Source organism: Capricornis sumatraensis, chromosome 3, assembly GCF_032405125.1.
Source record: "Capricornis sumatraensis isolate serow.1 chromosome 3, serow.2, whole genome shotgun sequence".
Classification (NCBI taxonomy): Eukaryota; Metazoa; Chordata; class Mammalia; order Artiodactyla; family Bovidae; genus Capricornis; species Capricornis sumatraensis.
Window position 1 is genome coordinate 69007320 of NC_091071.1, and position 19960 is coordinate 69027279.

General features: G+C 34.8%; 1 protein-coding gene across 2 annotated transcripts in view; it reads right to left on the reverse strand.

Moving 5' to 3' along the window:
• The window catches only part of HAT1 (histone acetyltransferase 1), a 39432-nt gene that overhangs the window by 2650 nt on the left and 16822 nt on the right, over nucleotides 1-19960 (reverse strand). The window contains exons 5-10 of one of the 2 annotated variants that reach the window (XM_068968706.1): nucleotides 15086-15265; nucleotides 14699-14820; nucleotides 14094-14198; nucleotides 13672-13778; nucleotides 6730-6881; nucleotides 4122-4238 (exon numbers count right to left, since the gene is read on the reverse strand). In XM_068968706.1, coding sequence (XP_068824807.1) covers nucleotides 4122-4238; nucleotides 6730-6881; nucleotides 13672-13778; nucleotides 14094-14198; nucleotides 14699-14820; nucleotides 15086-15265 — 783 coding nt within the window. The remainder of the gene's footprint in view (nucleotides 1-4121; nucleotides 4239-6729; nucleotides 6882-13671; nucleotides 13779-14093; nucleotides 14199-14698; nucleotides 14821-15085; nucleotides 15266-19960) is intronic. The other variant, XM_068968707.1, reaches the window with a different exon arrangement.

The window sequence follows — 19960 nt, forward strand, 5'->3', positions numbered from 1 at the left end:
TATTCTTAACTATCAATTCTGCTTCAAATAACCTACAGAATGAATCATGTGCCACTGACATACTGTTTTAAATTAACTTGTTTTAAAACTCAACATTAAGAAAATTAAGATCATGGTATCTGGTCCCATCATGGCAAACAGAAAAGGAAAAAGTGGAAACAGTACAGATTTTATTTTCTTGGGGCTCCAAAATCACTGCAGACAGTGACTGCAGCCCTGAAAGTAAAAGATGCTTGCTCCTTGGAAGGAAAGCTATGACAAAACTAGACACCTTAATAAAAAGCAGAGACATCACTTTGCTGACAAATGTAGAATGTAAGAACTGGACAATAAAGAAGGCTAAGCACTGAAGAACTGATGCTTTTGAACTGTGGTGCTAGAGAAGACTCTTGAGAGTCCCTTGGACTGCAAGATCAAACCAATCAATCCTAAAGGAAATCAACCCTGAATATTCATTGCAAAGACTGATGCCAAAGCTGAAGCTCCAATACTTTGGCCACCTGATGTGAAGAGCTGACTCACTGGGAAAGATCCTGATGCTGGGAAAGACTGAAGGCAAAAGGAGAGGGAGGCAGCAGAGGATGAGATGGTTAGACAGCATCACTGACTCAATGGACATGAATCTGAGCAAACTCCAGGAGATAGCGAACAATAGGGAACCCTGGTGAACAGTCCATGGGGTCACAAAGAGTTAGGCACAACTTAGTGACTGAACAAAAACAACAGATCTCTTAAGAGTGTTTACTTCCCCTGTTCATCTCCCCCTTCACTGCCACCTTCAGTTTCACTGTCAGTTTTTCTCAGATTTATTGACATGGCAATACATCTCTGAATTAAGTTTAAGAGCTCTAAGTACCTAGGAATAAAAAATACATGTACTAGCTTTATGGAAAACTATGAAACTATTATAGAAGTTCCTCACGAGCATGTAAACTATGGTTCATTTTTTAAAATAAGTTATTTGAGCTATCTGTTTTACTGATTTTAATATTCCTAAAACTGTGTATGTATACTGCTTTGTATATGTAGGAAATATTATAAATTCATCTTTTAAACCGTGCTTAAAAAAAAAAACTTAAAAAGCTAATTCCTTCATAGATTAAGACTGTGGATAATTTTAATTAATGCAGAAAAGTTAATTGAAGATCATATTAGTGTCAGTTTATTTAAGGTCCAAAAAACAATCTCTTCTTGCCTAGTTTTCAGAGGTTCCAAGAAGGTTTACAAATATCTCAAAAATTCCACCACCTTTAAGAGTGCCTTAATTTCCATCTGCTCAACCAGTCTCTTTTGTGAACTACAGAAATAAGGTTCTTTTGCAAGAATTTAAAAATAATAATGGTGTGGGGACATATAACAAGTCCTAAGACTTATCAAAATGTTATCTTTAAAAACATGCACACTGTATTGTATTTCTTTCTCTTCAGTTCCTCACTATGGAGTATTTCCATTTTAGAGAAGAGAAGCCTAATACCCAGATTTTAATAAACTCTCAACACACACAATTTGTAAAAGTTAAAACTAGACCTCAAAACTGAGTTTTCTGATTCCAAATCCAATGCTATTATAACAATGATTCTAAATTTTGTACTTGCAAACCAATTATGAATTAAAATATGCCTATGAAACAATATAAGAATTTAAATGCTAAAACCAAGCAGCTGCACCAACTTCTTTTTTCTTTAGTCAAATTGTTCAAATTTTTCTTTTCTTGAACACCTGAAAATTACTTCTGTACTAGAGAATTTCTTTTTGTGCTTTTAAAATGATTCTAGTTAATACAAATTATTTTTATCCCTTCTTGGCACTGATACAAATAAATTATCAGTAAAGAACTTTTAAAGTAAGGTACAACTACTTCTAATATCTACCCCAAAAAATTTCTTAGTGGGACTAAACTGATATGGAAATTTAAGCCCTTAAAAAAAGGCAGCACAGAATTGGTGGATTGCTATCAATAAACAATTCCATTCCTCCGAAATAACTTAAGACAATCTAAGTTACACTTTCTTATCATAAAATGTGTTAAAGTATAACATAAATTCTAGATTCCAAACTTTCCCCATTTGCCATATAAAATTTTTTTAAAAATTCAAAATCACACTCAGTATTAAGCAATTTTACTTTATTCTTAAATATAATTTTGCATTTGAGAATGCTGTGATAGCACAGCACAGTATACAAGTATCAGCTTGGAATGACAAATTGGAGAAAACCATCTGCATACATTCAACAAAGGAATCTTCTAACTCTTCCCTTGCATATAGGGCATTCAACTATTTCTAGGCTTTTACCAAGTATGTGGTAGGTTTTCTATCACCCTGCGGCTATCAACCCAGATCAAGATTTCTTGGTTTTCTCAGTGAGACAGAATACTAGATAACTAAACTCATTAAAATTGGGATACTATAAATAAGGTTTGAGCAAGTATCTAAAGAATTTAATATTTTGTATGAGTGCGATTTTGGCTGTTAAGAATTTAAATAGTTTAATAACCAGTTTTTGGTCATCTTTTAGAAAAGGTGAACTTGCTAGACAGGTGAGGATACTTAATAATATTAAAAAAAATCATTATTCTTAAGCGTAGACAATACTTGCTTTTATGAACTACAGATATTCCCATTATTTGGCATAACTTCATGACTGCTATTTATACTTAGAAACCATCTTTTATTTGCTGCATCTGCCTATATAAAATATCACAAGTATCTGAGATACATAATTTAATAAATTACTAAAAGTTTTAATACTCGTAAATGTTGTCATGCTAACATCTAATTATATTGTTCTATATGCCCCATTTCATCATAAAGAAATTTTCCAGCTAGCAAGTTAATATTAAAGATCGAAATCTTTGGAAAGTACCATTTCTACCAATTTTCTGAAGTTTCTGAGTTGACAAACATAAAGATTGATAAAAAATAAAATGTTATTTCTGACAAATTTTGGGGAATAGTTGTTATAATTTATTACAACCTGTTATATGCAGATGGTAGTTCCTAAGTTAGAAAATCAATTAAATTGATTAGGTATTCCATTAATTGCTTAATGAAATGGCACTCTGAAGAAAAAATATATGAATTCCAGACACAAGAATTTATATATCAGGCAAATAATTATTTTTATATTCAGAATGTGCTATATTTAGAATTAAAATAAATTAAGAAATAGTTACATTGCAAACAAGATGTGATAAAGGAAAAAAGCTGAGATTCAATGAGTAGTGCAACCCTATATACCATTAACACTCAAAAGACTGGCTCTATAAAGCAGAATCTATGATAAATAAAACAGATTAACTTAGAAAAATCATAAAAATCATAACTATGCACTTGATATATTTACTCATTTTTAACTGACCTTCTTCTTAAACCTTAAGACAGATCCAAATTTGTCATTCATGTTCCCAACTATGGTGCTGTTATAAGCCTCAGGTATAGTACATACAAATGCAGCACTCAGTAATTAGTTGTTAAATAAATGAATATTCTCTCCAATCAGATTACTGCCCAACTACAAGAATCACAAATCTTCCTCCACACAAGTGCATGGACAATATCTACCTTAATAATGGCCAAAAGATGAGGAGGCCAGACCTGATCTAGGAGAGGAATATTTTTGAGTTAAAGGAAAATAAAGGAGATGGAAAAAAAAGCAGGGGGTAAAGGAGCAAGAACAATGACAAAACAGGTAAACAACACTAAGTTGCGATTTCAGCTATGGTCAAGTACAGGGGTTACAAAAAGCAACCAAGGCCATATTTAGGAAGAAAGAAGCAAATGTAAGCAGAATATAGGGACAAATAAAACAATGGAAAAAAAACCAAGATAATCTGTTAGGGAAGATTCTGGGCATTCAGTTTTTTAAAAGATGCATACAAATAAAAAAATAACCACGAGTAAACTATCCTTGGGATTAGTTTTTAAGTGAATGGAAACATCTACAGTTTACACTGAAAAATTATGACAGGGAGAATTCTTATAACTAACTGGAAGAATATTTTCACTTTTGTAAAGTTAATTTAGCAGAATGATTTGGACTCTCCCACACATTGGTATTTGCTAGATATTCTTCATTTTCAACAGTGACAAGAATATGTTTAAGACTCTTCAAAGTCCTACCTTATATGGGCTAATTAGTCTTCTTTTAATATCCAGTCTATAGCTTCTGTATTGTTCAGCATCACTCATGTCAGTTACCAGTAGTCGAAGAATTTCATAAACCCGTCTAGCATGTTGCTAATAAACCAAAGAAGAACATGAACATTTCGAATTACAAATAGTAACACCTTCCCAAAAGAACACATCATATACTGAATACCTGCCAGAGGCCAGAAATTGTGCTTGGTGCCAGACAAAAAGCAATAAAAGATAGTCTCTGCCCTCAAGAAGGCAAGTAGTCTCCTGTGTAACACAAATGAATGAGGTATGGTTAATTTCACGATAGAAATGTGCACAGGACACTACAGCAGCACAGCCTGAGAATGGGGGAACAATGTTAGAAGAGGATTCCTGGGGGAATAAAACCTGAGTCAATCTTAGAGGAAAGGGAGCATGCTGTTCTTAAAACAGGGCAGGGCACTATATGTGTGTGCATGTCTCACGTACACACGTGCAGAAGTAGTTTAACACTGCTGGGACACAAATGAAAATGGTAGCGAAAGAAGGGTAAGGAGACCAATCAGAAAGCTCAGTTATTAAATCAGGCAAAAAATGATGATGGTATTAACTGAGACAGCACAAACAGTAATACTAAGGGGACAAGAATTCTAGAAATAAAGAGGAGGAAGACTGTGGCGGAGGGTATAGAATGACAGTGAGATTTTCACAGAGTAGGAGAGATTTAGGAGCCAAGAGAACATATAAATCTGAAGAAAATTCTAGACCAAGGACAAGGATTTAAGCAATATCAATATAGAGTTTAAACCTTAAGACTGGTTAATGGTCAAGACAGTCCAAGGAAAACACACACAGTGAAGACAGGGGTGTGTGAGTGTGAAGGGGAGGTCAGAAGCCTGCAGTATAGTGCCAGTTAATGAGCAGACAAAAACAGTCAAGAAAAATAGGTAAAAAATCAGGAAGTTGTGGTAACACTGAAGCCAAAGGAGTAGGCCTATAGTTTTCCTATTTCTGTCATTTCACTTATTTATTGGGAGTGAGGAAGAGGTCAGGTATATATAGGTTAAGATAATACTGAAATTTCTGGAAAAAACACCTGAACTGAGCCTGAAAAATGTACTACCTGGCCAGGCAAAGATGAAGAACCTGGAGAAGGGGGTATCAGGGCAAAGGGAATAGTTGATATACAGGTACATAAAAGGAGTAACTCTTGCCTGGAGAATCCCAGGGACGGAGGAGCCTGGTGGGCTGCCGTCTGTGGGGTCGCACAGAGTCGGACACGACTGAAGCGACTGAGCAGCAGCAGCAAAAGGAGTAAAGCTGTAGCACAGCTGGGAAACGGCAAGAGGTGCAGTAGAGCCAAAGCATATGGGAAAGCGGGAGGAAGCTGAGGCGAGCAAGGCAGGCACGGGCCAGATGATGCTGGTGTCTGTATGCCATACTGAGGAGCTTTAATCTCAGTAATAATGTGTTCATATTCTCTTTCTCTTGAAAGCTGAGCTATTAAATAAATTCTAGTTAATTAAAGGTTTAATACAGTCTGAGATATAAATTATTTCTAAATCTTAAAACCATGAACCCATTAAAGTGTTTTTATGCAGGAGAAGATGGAAAGTTTCAATTCAAATTGTTTGTTGAAGGTCAGTGACCAGTGAACGTTTGGCATAGTTTTGGACCTCAGGAGGAAAATCTGGATTACAGATGTTAACAGATGAGCTCTCTCAGGAAGAATTAAGTAGATGAGAAAAAATGAGGATTGGATAAAAAAACTCTGGGGAAGAATTGTATTTAGGGAGCATACAAAAATGTAGAAGCCAGTGACAATATCTCAAAAAAGATAAGCACGGTGGTTCACTGAAAAGCTAGGAACTGCAGTGCCTTAGAAGCCAGGGGAGGGGAGGTCAACGGCACCAAGTACTAGTCCTCATTACTGGAATACTCTTCATCCCTCATACTTTTATATTCCAAAACCTACCCATTGTTCAAGGCTTAGATCAAATGTATTCCCACTATGAAATATTTTGATTTCTTGCTAACATAATAATTTCCTCTGAATTCCTACATTATTTGTCTGTACTTAAGATATTTATTACTTTAAAATCCAAACAAATACATCTAGAAGTATAAAAAGTGAAAATTATATGTTTTATTCTAATCCTCCTCCCATCAATATAGTCTCCAGGGGCACTAACTACTTTACCAGTTTAAATAAACATTTTCTTGTTATACTTAATGCAGCCATAAAGTCAATTATCTTTCCATTCTATTAATGAGAAAATTGAGGCACAAGGAAGTAAACTAAATTGCCCTAAGAGCAAGTGGTAAAGCCAGATTTGATCCTGGCCAATCTGGCCTCAGGGCCTGTATTTTTTTTTTCTTTTTCTTTTTTGGCATGTGGGATCTCAGTTCCCTGACCAGAGATCAAACCCATGCCTGCTGCAGTGGAAATGCGGTCTTAACCACTGAACCACCAGGCAGGTCCCAGGGCCTGTATTCTTAACCACTGCTACTTCCTACACATGTATTCTTAATGTATTTGCAACGTTTAAATTATGTACTTAAATGATTTTTTTCAAAATTTAAATGCTTTCCTTCTACAGAATAAAAATACCTTATTTATTTTGAACTTCTGTTGAGCCTCTATTGCCATATCGTCACTGAATCCTTGCATTAACTTTTCCCGGGAAAAACAGGGCAAATCTTGACAAAACTTCACAAGCACAAAGTCTCTCAATTTCACATAGCTTTTGGATGGATCTTCCGCTAAAGAAAGAAAGCAGAATAACATTTCCCTTAGCCAGCATAATTTATTCATCATCTGCAACCTCAGTATACACACTAACCTTGGAAAGGCAAATATTCTTCAATGAATTATATAATACAAAAGTTACAATATGAAAGATTATAAATCAAATAACAGCACTACCATCTTTGTTAAAGTTATAGGTACAATCTATTTGCAAATAATACATATATATTATTTGTGAAATTAGAAACTACTCCTTTTCAAATATAATTTATTAATTTTACAATATTGATGTTGCCATACATTGACATGAATCTGCCACAGGTGTACATGTGTTCCCCATCCTTAACCCCCCTCCCACCTCCCTCCCCATCCCATCCCTCTGGGTCATCCCAGTGCACCAGCCCCAAGCACCCTGTATCATGCATCAAACCTGGACTGGCGATTTGTTTCACATATGATATTTTACATGTTTCAATGCCATTCTCCCATTAAATATAAATTTTTGACATGTTGTTGTCATATGTACCTTAGTTTCATTTTCAGTTAAAGCAGCTGTATACACAAGAGATTCAAGTTTGGATAATCAAGCCATTTTCTGATAGCTAAGGGTTCCAAAGCTAAGTTTATAACTCCCTTATTTTAATCTAAGAAACTTCAAAGTCTTCTATGCTTCTTTAACCTAATTAAAAAAAAAAGTTCTTCCTTTTACAAAACACTCTTTTTCATTTAGAGAATATGATTTTGATTCTTTCTTCATTGCATCTGAGTAGCATAGGTCTTCCTTTACGTTTGTCTATGTTATCTACATTAGACTGAGTAGTGGATAGGGAAGATACCAAAACATACAGGCAGAAAAAACACTGCATAGTCAGAGAATGAGTGTGAGTCCCAGTTCTGTCATTCATAGATGAAGGACTTTAGGCAAATTATCTCATTTCTCTGAGCCCTCATTTTCTAATTAGTAGATGGTATAAACAAAGAATGTTGGAGTCTGAGCTAGCTCATGGGTCATAAAACAGTTTTGTTACAGTATCAATTCTCTACCAACTGTTCAATGCAATCCCTATCAAAATCCCAGCTGGCTTTTTTTATTGCAGGAATTAACAAACTCATCCTAAAATTGATATGCAAGAAAATCAGAATAGCCAAAACATCCTTGAAAAAAGAACAAAAGTTAGAGGACTCACATTTCCTAATTTCAAAATTTACTCCAAAGCTACAGTAATCAAGACTGTGATACCAGTATAAAGATGGATATGTAGGTCAATGGGACTGAGTTGAGAGCTTAAAATAAACCCATACATTTTTGGTCCGTTCATTTCTGAGAAGGGTGCCTTGACAATTCAATGAGGGAAAGAATAGTCTTTTAACAAATGGTACTTGGACAACTGGATCTCCATAAGCAAAAAGAATGAAGTTGGTTGGCCCCCCCTTTCCTCACACAGTACACAAAAATTAACTCAAAACAGATCATAGACCTAAATGAAAATAGAGTAAACCTTCAAGACCTTTGGTTAAGCAATGGTTTCTTAGATAACAGAACCAGAAGCACAAGCAACTAAGGAAAAAGTAAATAAACAGGGCTATATAAAAATTTATAACTTTTGTGCTTCAAGTGATAACCTTTAAGAAAATGACAAGATAACTTAGAGATGGGATAAAATATTCCCAAGTCATATATATGATATGTAACTGTAACCAGACTTTCTATATAAAAAACTTTGTAATTCAATAAGAAAAGGTCAAATACCCACCACCCAATTAGAAAATGGGCAAAAAATCTAAATAGGAATTTCTCAAGACGATATAAATACATACAGTAAGCACATGAAAGGATGTTTAACATTATTAGCCAAAGGGAAATGCAAATCAAAACCACAATGAAATACCATTTCTTGTCCACTAGGATGACTAGAATAAAAAAGACAATAACAAGAATCAGCAAAGATGTGGATAAACTGAAATCCTCATCTACTTGCTGGTGGAAATATAAAATGGCACAGCCATTTTGGAAAACATTCTGGTGTTTCTTTAAAAGGGGAAACACAGTTACCAGATTTTCCACCATTTCCACTCTTAGGTATGTACCGAAGAGATATGAAAACACAAGTCGACACAAAAAACTGTACACGAATATTTATAATACCATTATTTAGAAGAGCCAAAAAGTAGAAACAACCCAAATATCCATCAACTGCCGAATGGATAAATAAAATATAATATATTCATACAATGGAATAGTATTTGGCAATAAAGTACTAATGGATGCTCAAGGATGAACCTTGAAAACATTATGCCAAGTGAAAGAAGTCAATCATTCTATTGTACGATTCCAATGTCCAAAAGAGGCAAATCTACAGAGATAAAAAGTAGATTAATGGCTATGTAGCACTGGTGGGGGGTTGAAAGGGTAGGGAAATAAAGAGAAAAGAAGTGACTGCTAATGAGGACTGGGTTTCTTTTTGGGGGAATGAAATACTCCAAAATTAGGTTAAGGTGATGGCTGCACTGTAAACATGTTTTTGAAAAACTGAACACTTTAAATAAGAGAACTGTATGACATGTTAATGATATCACAATAAAATTTTTATTAAAAAAAACAGTCTGAGCTAACGGTAATGTTTTATGATTGAGTCATTCATTCATTCAATCTATATGTACTAAATACTGTCTTTATGCAGCACTTCATACACATGTAATTATTAAGTAACATTATATGACTATGGCTTTAAGGTGGTAAAGTGAAATTCTGTCATGGCATCGGTTTGGTATGAAATTTGAGATTAGGAATATACAGAAAATGAAATCAACAGTAAACCAAATAACAAATGCAGACCTACAGAAAATCACCAAATAAACATAACACTGTGATCAGTTACTTTGTCTAATTCTTCAGTCTTTTCCTTATTAATCTAGTCACATCATGCAGTTATACAAGTCACCCAGAAACATGAAGGACATTCTGATTCCTCTCCTATGTGCTGCCACCAGTGGTTTTTTTTTCCAACTACTACAATAACCTCCTTGTTTTCCTCACTTGTACTCTGCAACTTTATAAAGTGTAAAATGGATTGACACAAACCTAAATTAAAACCATTCAAGTATACCAATGTAACTGTAATGTGTGTCTCAAAGAAAGAGAAGAGAGAGAACAGCTGAGGAAATACTGGCCAAAAACTTTCCAAATTTGATGAAAAAATTTTTATCTATACATCCAGGAAATTCAACAAGCTTCAATTAGGAAAAACATAATGTTACGTATCTAAACACATCATAATCAAACTTCAACGTGAACTGAATGAAATGAAAGCACAATTTATGAAAATTTATATGATCAGTAAAACCAGTACTTGTATTTATATAATAATATTTAAGTATTATTTAGGTAGCTATATTAGAAAAAAAGGACATCAAATCAATAACCTAAGTTTCAATCTTAACTAGAAAGAGTAAATTAATCTCAAAGCAATAAGAAGTAAATAATAAAAGCTAAAGTGGAAATCAATGAAGTAGAAAACAAAACAAAAATTTTAATGAAAACACACCAAAACAATTCTGAAAAAGAACACAATGGACTTTCATTTCCCGATTTCAAAACTCAACATAAAGGTCGAGGCTCTGCTACCACTGGAGCCATGACGCCCCCAGAGAGCAAAAGCAAGGCCACCAAGGCTGGGCGAGGCGGCATTTCAGTCCCAAGGAGATCAGCAAACCAACGCTCCACTGATGGTGAGTTTGCAGCAACCAGCCCTAGTCTGTGTTGTCTAGATGCTCACAGAGAGCAGGACGGTCTTCTGGGAGTGTGTGCCTCTGGGTCCCTGAGGCCCCACTTCTCTGCTCCATTTCCACCCACCTGGCCAAGGCCAGTATCCATTTCTAACTCTACTCATCAATCATTTGAAGAGCTGTCTGTTTAGTTTACAGCCCCCTGGCAAAACAGGCTCCACAAATTCAACTTATGCATTTAACAGGCACACTTGACATTGCTGTTAAGGCAAAACAAAAAAAAAAACCTCAGTAAGAAAACTACAATAAAAATATCAAAACAGTATGGTTCCAGCAGCACTACAGACACAGATGATTCGAGAGTCCAGAAACAAATCTTTTACGTTTACGGTCAACCTATTTTGAACAAAGGTACCAAGGCAATTCAACAGAGGAAAGGATAGTCTTTTTAGCAAACTGCTGGAAAAACTGTATGATCACATATAAAGAAGATTAATTCAGAAACTTTCCGCACATAATGCACAAACCTTACCTCAAAACGGATCACAGATCTCAATACAAGAGACTGGGGATGGGGACTGACTGGGGATAGACATGAGGGAATCTTTTTATGGTGACAGAAATATTGTAAAACAGGCCACAAAACTAGGCAAGTATACTAAAAATACTGAACTATATATACACTTAAAATGGATGAATTTAATGGTATGGAAATCAGACCTCAATAAAGCTGCTTTAATGAAATCTCTACTAAGTGACAAACTCTTAAGCAAGCATCTCTTGAAAAAAATGTTTTTGAAGTGCTAATAGCGACGCACATGCTTATCCACGTCTACCTGTTTCTGAACCGGTTTAGAAAGAAAGAACTGTGTTGCTAATATCAGTATAAAATAAAATTTAGTATGAGTGAAAGCTTAAGTATCTTAAGTAACTAATATCCCCTCAGAATTTTAGGGGAAAACATATCAAAGGTAAGAGAATTACAGTTGAGAAAATCTAAAAAAATTCACACCACATTCTTATCTCTATTTTTCATATAAATTAAAAATGTGTAAAAAAAATTTCCACTCAGGTTTAAATAAGCCATTATAGACTAACAATATTTTGTTTGTAGTTTCATATTAGTATAAGTGGCCAAGTCACCACTCCAACTTTAAGCACTTTAACTAAAGGTGTCAGCCTGAAAATGAACCTAAAATGACAACACCCATTAATTTGTGACATCCTTCAATTGCTTTGTTTCTATGCTACATAAGTGATGCATTTAAAAGATGAAATTTGCTTGGATATAAATTGATAGTTATACATGGGCTCAAAGCTTGAGTTTTTTTCCCAAGTTAAATATATCATCTACCAACATTAATACTCTTCTATTATTTAAAAAAACACTTTTAACTCTTCATATTACAAAACATTTATAGATAAAATTCTAAAAAGCCATGTAACATATTCCAGTACTACATGGAATAGTTAAAGAACAGATTTAATTAACTCTTAATATACACTGATAGGTTAATAACACTGATATATAGCCTAGGATCAATTTCGACTGTCAAACGCAACTCTCTTTGCAATTCAGGAATAAATCATTGATTCTATATGTAAGGTCATATAACCAAGATGTGTTAAAACGCTGTGTATCTTATGATACTGACATCCTCAAAAGGAAAAATGGCACACGATATAAAGAACTGTTTTCCAGTATTTTACTTTAAGTGGTAAAAAAGGGGAATTCTCTGGCGGTTCAGTTGTTAGGACTTGACAGTCTCACTGCCAGGGCCAAAGTTAGATCCCTGGTCTGGGAAATAAGATCCTGCAAGTCATGAGGCATAATGTGCTAAAGAAAAGTGCTAAAAAAAGAAAATGGGTGGCAATTATACCACAAAAACTTATCCTGTAACATAGGCCATCAATGGTTAGGTTTGAATTTTTACTATATCTGGCTATGTGTCAATTAAGCAAAAGGCCATCTCAGTATAAGGAATATTCTGGGTTGCAAAGGGAAATCCAGAGCCTGCAAAAAATCCAACAAGTTTTAAAAATATGCAAAATAATGGATCTATACAACCAATGGATCTATACTAAAACAACCAAAGAGAGAACTCTATCCTTTTTTTAAAAAGACCGAGAATGGAAATCTAGGAGAAATATTTTAATGAGAACAAATGTATCAGTGATTTTTAGTAATTTGCTAAGAAATGTTAACACTGAAAATAAAAGCCAATACCCAGTTTTCAAATTCAGGAGTCCTTTAACATGTTCAGCATTTTCTCTTTAGAGACTTCAGTTTGCAATGAATAAAGGCTACCATTATTGATGACTCTTCACTGAGATTTAAGAAATAAAATTCTTTATCTGCTAATTGGCGCTAAGTATCAAGGACTTTATAGGCTGGAGTAGACAGAAGAAAGTGGTTAAGAGGCTTCACAGAAACAACCCCTGCTGGCACATTACCCACTAGAGAAGACAAAGACTACTTATGGAAACCCTAATCTCCAGACTAAAATCACCAAAAAGTCCCTTCATGTAGTACCAAGTCCAAGCTCTACAAGTAAACAGAAGCTAAACAACTTTCAGCTTAGCTAAAAAGAAGTGTTATTGATTGTGTAAAGTTTCTATAATTTTACAAGTCACTAAGCTAGTGAAAGTGTCAATTTATAACTTTTGATATAAACTAACTTTAGTAATTACTTCATCTCCCAAGTTCCCAAATCATTTAACAGTAGCAATAAAGTTAGATGAAAAGATAAATCAACTTTATAAAATGCTTGAGAAATAGACTGAACAAATAGTCATACCATACTTGCAATATATATATATATTCCTGACCAAGATTTCCCATTTTATGTTCAGTTCATTATCCTCAATTTGTTCAACTAATTAAGCAATTCATACTCAGAGATGCAATCCAATTTCACAAAGGGCTTATGATTTAAAATGAAACGTAAGTCATCTTTAAACAGTTCCAAAAAGACCTCAGGAGACTGCTGCTATTTGAAACAAAAGTTAATTCTGACAAAACCAATATTAGTAAAGAAGAGATTTGGAAAAGCTTTTTCAGTAACAAAATTTACATACCTGTAATATCAAGAACAGAAGGAGATGCAATGTAGTATCTATGAACTGTTTCAAGAAGCTGGGCACCATGGCCTTGACCTTGAAATGGAGTCAATATCAGCATTTGACTATAGTAAAGAAATATTAAAATATTACAACCTGACCAGTTTACAGACTGCAAATCACTACAGTAATACAAACATTTTCAAGTCTGTGTAGTTTTTCAATCCATCTTTAAGAATTCCAAAAATCACTGAGACACTCAAAATTGTAATCATTTAATCTTCCAAACTGTTTCAAAAGGAACAATGAAATAAATCAGTACACAGCCAATGAATAATGGCAATTTTTTAAAAACAAATCAACACTATTACAGTATTAGAAACTTCAGCAGTTCCTTCTTCTGAAATAAAAGACAAGGCACGTGTTATACTGCCAATTACCTTACACGTGGCCGGGTTTTGTCTGGGTACACATAGTAATTATAGACTGTCATGTAGCCTACGGTCGCAAAGAGTGTAGCTCCATCCTTATTATACTTCTCAAATCTGCAGATAAAACAGAAAGCCAAGCAGGTCAATTACAGTCGCGCTCCCATGCAGTGTCCATTTTCTTTTCCATTCTCTGACTGAATTTTCAGTGTCAGCAAGCTACTCTGTGAGGGCCCAATGGGTACACCTGCTATGTTCTGAATATACAATTCACTTAATTGGTGTGCAGCAACTTGGATAAATCAGACCTCTTTACATCACTTCAGTGCACTTGCCTATTATAAAGATGAATAGGTGGCAAGTAAAAGAAAACACAGGCAAAGCTCATTTTACTGTTTAAGCCTACATTCAGAGCCCTAACGGACAACAGCATTTAATTCGGCTCTATTCTCAAGGTCTCCCAAAGCATAATGAAGGAAAACTCAAGCCTCATAAACAATAGTTTTTCTTTCCTGGGAAAAATATCATTATACTATCCTAATAATTGGGCTGCCACAATTAAAATGCTGGCTTTGTGGAGGTAATAAGGTCTACTGTTGCTTTAGAACTGTACTTACACTAGAAAGTAGTGCCATCTTTCATCATCCACGTCAATAAAGCTAGCAGTTTCAATAAACCACATCAAAAAGGTCTGAAGCCTTTCATGATATTCTCGAAAGCCTCTACATGTCATGTCAGCCTAGGGAAAAAGCCAGGAAAAGTCAGGTGAAACTCATCACAGAGGTAAGTGAAAGTCTGCAGAACACAAAACTATTCTGTGGGAAAATGTTTAGAAGTCTCAGATTAAGATGTGTACACAGACACACATACAAAACAGATCTTTGTTTTTATTGCTGACAAAGACTTGTTTCCTGAAGTTAGAATAAATCACTGAAAATAACACATCAAAACAGAACACAGGTTTCAGGCAAATTAAGTAAGGGAACATTTAGATCTATCTTTACCTTATAAATCTGAAAGGTAAAGTTTTCTCCTCCTGTTGGACTGAGAACAGAGTATGTGTGAAGTAAGGTTCCAAATGGCTTGAAATCAGCTTCTTTTTCCAGCAACGAAAGAAAATCATTCGTGTTTGTGCAAAATCCAGGTGGAATGATTTGTCTAATTTTGCCCTCAACATCATCTGCCTAAGGAATGGAGATTAAAGGACACACACAGAAATTAATAACTCTGACCTAGTTGAATATGCTTAGTTTTTTTGAAAGGGACAAAATTCACAAAACTTTAATTCACTGTTAAACTAAAGAAGTGAACACATAGCAAATTGGGAAAGGATGAGTTTCATGTGTATAAGATACTGCCACAGAAATGTGAGATGAACACAAGTATAACACAGAAATAAAAAAGAGGAGGTGGGGAGTCTGAAATCAACTGCAAGAATGAATGCAACCCTATAGAAATCTCTAACATCATGTAGAGAAAGCTGACTACACCCCTTCAAGACAATTTGAACTGGCCAAAACAAAAGACTGCTTATTATCTTACATGGCTGCTTATTAAGTTACATGTGTCAAGAAGAGTATATTATTCAAGACATGAAAGGATCACAAGCAGTAGTGAGGTGAGGCTAGAGTCAGACCAAACAAACGCCAACCTCACCATGAGCAAGCAGGTCATTAACTCCCTGACACCAAAACTCAAAATTAAGATGATATTTAAAATATGGCCACTTAGAAAATACATAAATTATATGACTGGATATATTATCCACTCATCCTATAAGGTAACACAATTTTTACAGAGTTGGATTTGTGACAGTAAAAAGAGACAAGCCTGGACAACAAAATTAAACTCAGAGATTAAAATTACCCTTGTTAAACAACCTCGATGAATGTTAAACTATCAGCTGAGCAGACTTCATAATCCTTTTCAAAACCCCAAAAGACCACTTGATTGAATACATTTACTACTTCTCTTTAACCATGAATATTTGATGAAGTCTTACAATAAAGTATTACTGCTTCTCACCAGGCAATAAAACTTAATGAATTGGTCTCAACTTAACAAAACCTTATCCCTCAATACAGTCCCTAAAAGCCTGACATTACATTCAACAAAATGAGCTTGCATTCTATTCAAACTTTTTCCTGAACAATGAGGCCAGGTTTTTACTTAATGGAGTTTGCCGTGAGTTCAGCTGTAATGTTTGTATTGTATCTATTTCCACAAGGACTGACACAAGAACACTTTGTGTTAACTTACTAAGCAGCTCTTTCATACCGTTTACATGCATGATGGGTATTAGTTCTAAACCAAGACCCTTGCTACTTAGCATTCAAAACAGGGAAATTAAGATGCTTAGGACAAAATACACTACAAAAGGCTAATACAACATGCTACTAATTCCTGTCCTTTCAACCATCTTTTAACTAAGTAGAAGCAATGCACCTGCAGATGAATAGCACTTTATTATCATTCAGTTACATTTCAGGATAGAGAACTAGGGATGGAGTTTATTACAAACAAGTTTCATTTTCAATGCTCTGGTACACCAACATTTATATATAACTTGTTTATAGCTATAAAAAAGAGCTATTATTTAAAAATATAGCTCTTCAACATTTTACCCAACAGCTTATTTCTAACATGTACACCAGTGTGTACAATCCATTCATGCTCAAGGTTAAATGGACTACATTTGACAGAACTACTTTTGCTTATTTCTAAAGTACTATTTGATAAATATTTTCTCTTGAAACTGCTAACTAATATGAAGAGATGATCTTAAGCATATTTTATAGAATTTGTACAATTTCAATAATTGTAACAAGAAAGTGTAATAATAAGGGATAGGTCTAATATGTTTGTTGTGTGGCTATTAAAATCCAAGTAGCAATGGGTAAAGGTAGTATTAATTCAAATTTTAAAAAGTCAAGAAACACTAGTTTCAAATAAAGAGGTTTATAATCTATCAGTTTAAAAGAAAACACTTCAAGACACATAGAGTATATATAATTTTAACTTTTAAAAATTTCCCCCAGTGTCATGTCTTCTCAATAAGGCACTGCAAAGCATGATCAAATAACTTCACATATCTGGCACTAAATGTACTTCAAAGATTTCTTTGAAACTCTAAGTTTCAAGTAGCAGTTCTGGTGGACTATAGAGCAGCCCAAAGATTTGAGCTCAACAAAGTTGAAAGATAGTTAATGTTTAACTTTCAGCCTTCGAAGGATACCTATTTATTGTAGTATCTTCAAATAAATATTTTGCTCTGGGCAAGTTTATACATTATTTTAAGAACTTTTACAGAGGAAAAAAGGGCCACGTTTAAAAATAAGTAATCTGTTAACATGTATTACACTAGAGAAAATGTATACCTATTGTATAAAATACGAAACATAAAACCAACAGCTCTTTAAACTTGAATTCAGAACTTTGTATCACTAGAGGAGAAATGTCTGCATTTCTCTATTAAATGGATTCTACTTTAAGGGGGGAAAAAAATCCTGTAACTATCATATTTTACAGATCTACACTCTTTTCTAAAAGAATAAATTTATTTTAGTTCAGTTAAATATTCATCTATCATACTGGATTACTGGCCAGGTAATAGTTATCACTGGAGAAAATCCCCATATAATCTTTTTAAATTGAATGTAGAATTAAACATTAACTGAAACTTACATAAGTTCCAACGCTTGTGGTTAAAGGTTTAGATTCTATTTCTGAAGATCACTGAAAAATTCCCTATATTCAAGAGTATTCTGGAGAAGGCAATGGCAACCCACTCCAGTACTCTTGCCTGGAAAATCCTATTGTCGGAGGAGCCTGGTAGGCTGGAGTCCACGCGGTCGCTAAGAGTTGGACAAGACTGAACAACTTCACTTTCACTTTTCACTTTCATGCATTGGAGAAGGAAATGGCAACCCACTCCAGTGTTCTTGCCTGGAGAATCCCAGGGACGGGGAGCCTGGCGGGCTGCCATCTATGGGCTCACACACAGTCGGACATGACTGACGCGACTTAGCAGCAGCAGCAGCAAGACTATCCTAAACTTTAATCAAAACTATACAGAAATACAGTTACGTGTGCTAAGTCACTCAATCATGTACGACTCTGTGCAACCCCATGGACTGTAGCCCAGCAGGCTTCTCTGTCATGGGCCTCTCCAGGCAAGAGCACTGGAATGAGTTGCCATGCCCTCCTCCAGGGGGTCTTCCTGACCAAGGGATTGAACCCACATCTCTCATATCTCCTGCATTGGCCTGCAGGTTTTCCATCACTAGCGCCACCCGGGAAGCCCACAGTTATAGAAAGGATAAGAAATTAAGCTGATCAAGAATCTAGAGTATAGCATGATATGTTTAATTAATAAGGACATGCCTTACAAATGTTTTCCTAACAACTGGCAATGTCTTTTTAATAAGGAAAGCATAAAGGTAACCAACCCTTCTATTTAGATCTTCTCTTAGGTGACTTAAGACGAAATGTTTTGGAGTATACTCTGACTATGGTCATTTCAACTTCCAGTGTTCTATACACTGTTACATATCTGATGTTTCCATGAAGCAATTTTTACATTTCCTCATCACTGCATAAAGCAATGTGCCTGAGACTTAAATGGTAATCGGACAGAATTCGTACACATGTACTTAATACAGATTTAAAAAACAAATTACCTCTTTACCCTCTTAACCTAAATAGCAGCATTTGTCTAAATTTGTCTGTGGTGCATAATTTTTGAAATACCAATTTTGAAGGCATGTTAAGGCTTGGCTAAAGTCGCAGTGAGTTAACATTAACTGTAATTCTAAGAATACCCAAGATATGCTGCAAAAACAAGCCAAAAAACTCCACATCTACATAAACTTGCTCAATCTTACATTCGCTGACAATATGCAAGCTGCAGAAATTTCAGTATTGTTGGAGAAATTAAGTAGAGAAAAACTGTGAGCATTTCCACTTTTTGAAAAACAAAGGTCACATTATGTTAATTTTACTGCATTAGTGCTTTGCAACCTAACTAAACTTACAATAGATCAGTTGGTAAACAATCTGCCTGCAATGCAGGAGACCTGGGTTCGATTCCTGGGTAGGGAAGATCCTCTGGATAAGGAAATGGCAACCCACTCCAGCATTCTTGCCTGGAGAATCCCATGGACAGAGGAGCCTGGCAGGCTAAAGTCCATGGAGTTGCAAGAGTCAGACATGACTTAGCAACTAAACCACCACCACCAAACTCACAACGATGTTCTAAGATAAAGATCTAAACACATAATTTTAAAGCTTTTTATGATATTTCACAAAAAGAACTTCTCATTAAGAATACTGTCACCATTATCAAAAAAGGAATGCAGTGGAATTCACTAGGAAATATTATTAGTCTACCAAAGTATTTTTTTCACTTTCTCAAGATTAAATTTTTATACATACACAGGATTTTTCTATTAAAAAAGCCCTAAGGAATCCAGACAATTAAAGAAATTTGCTCACATTTACTCTCAAATTGAATCCAAATTAAAGAGAGACAAGGATAAAATAGATGACTGAAACTCACAGATAATACAAACTTTATCCATGTATTTCAACTTTCTTCAACAAAACCCTTCCCTAAAATGTCAGCAATCAGCAAGACTGAACAATCTTTGTTACACACTCTTCTACTAAAAAGCAATGAAATTACCTTAAGAGAGGGCTGGAGGTACTGATAAAAGCAAAACCATAAGATGAACAAACCATCAGTGTCTGAATAATCAAGTTTATTATATTGCAAAATTCAAAATAATTACATTATCTTTAAAGATGATAGCTATGGAGATGTTCTACAGACACCTTGTGACTAAAAAAATTTAGGTGCCACTAGAGAGTTTGCAAAAGAA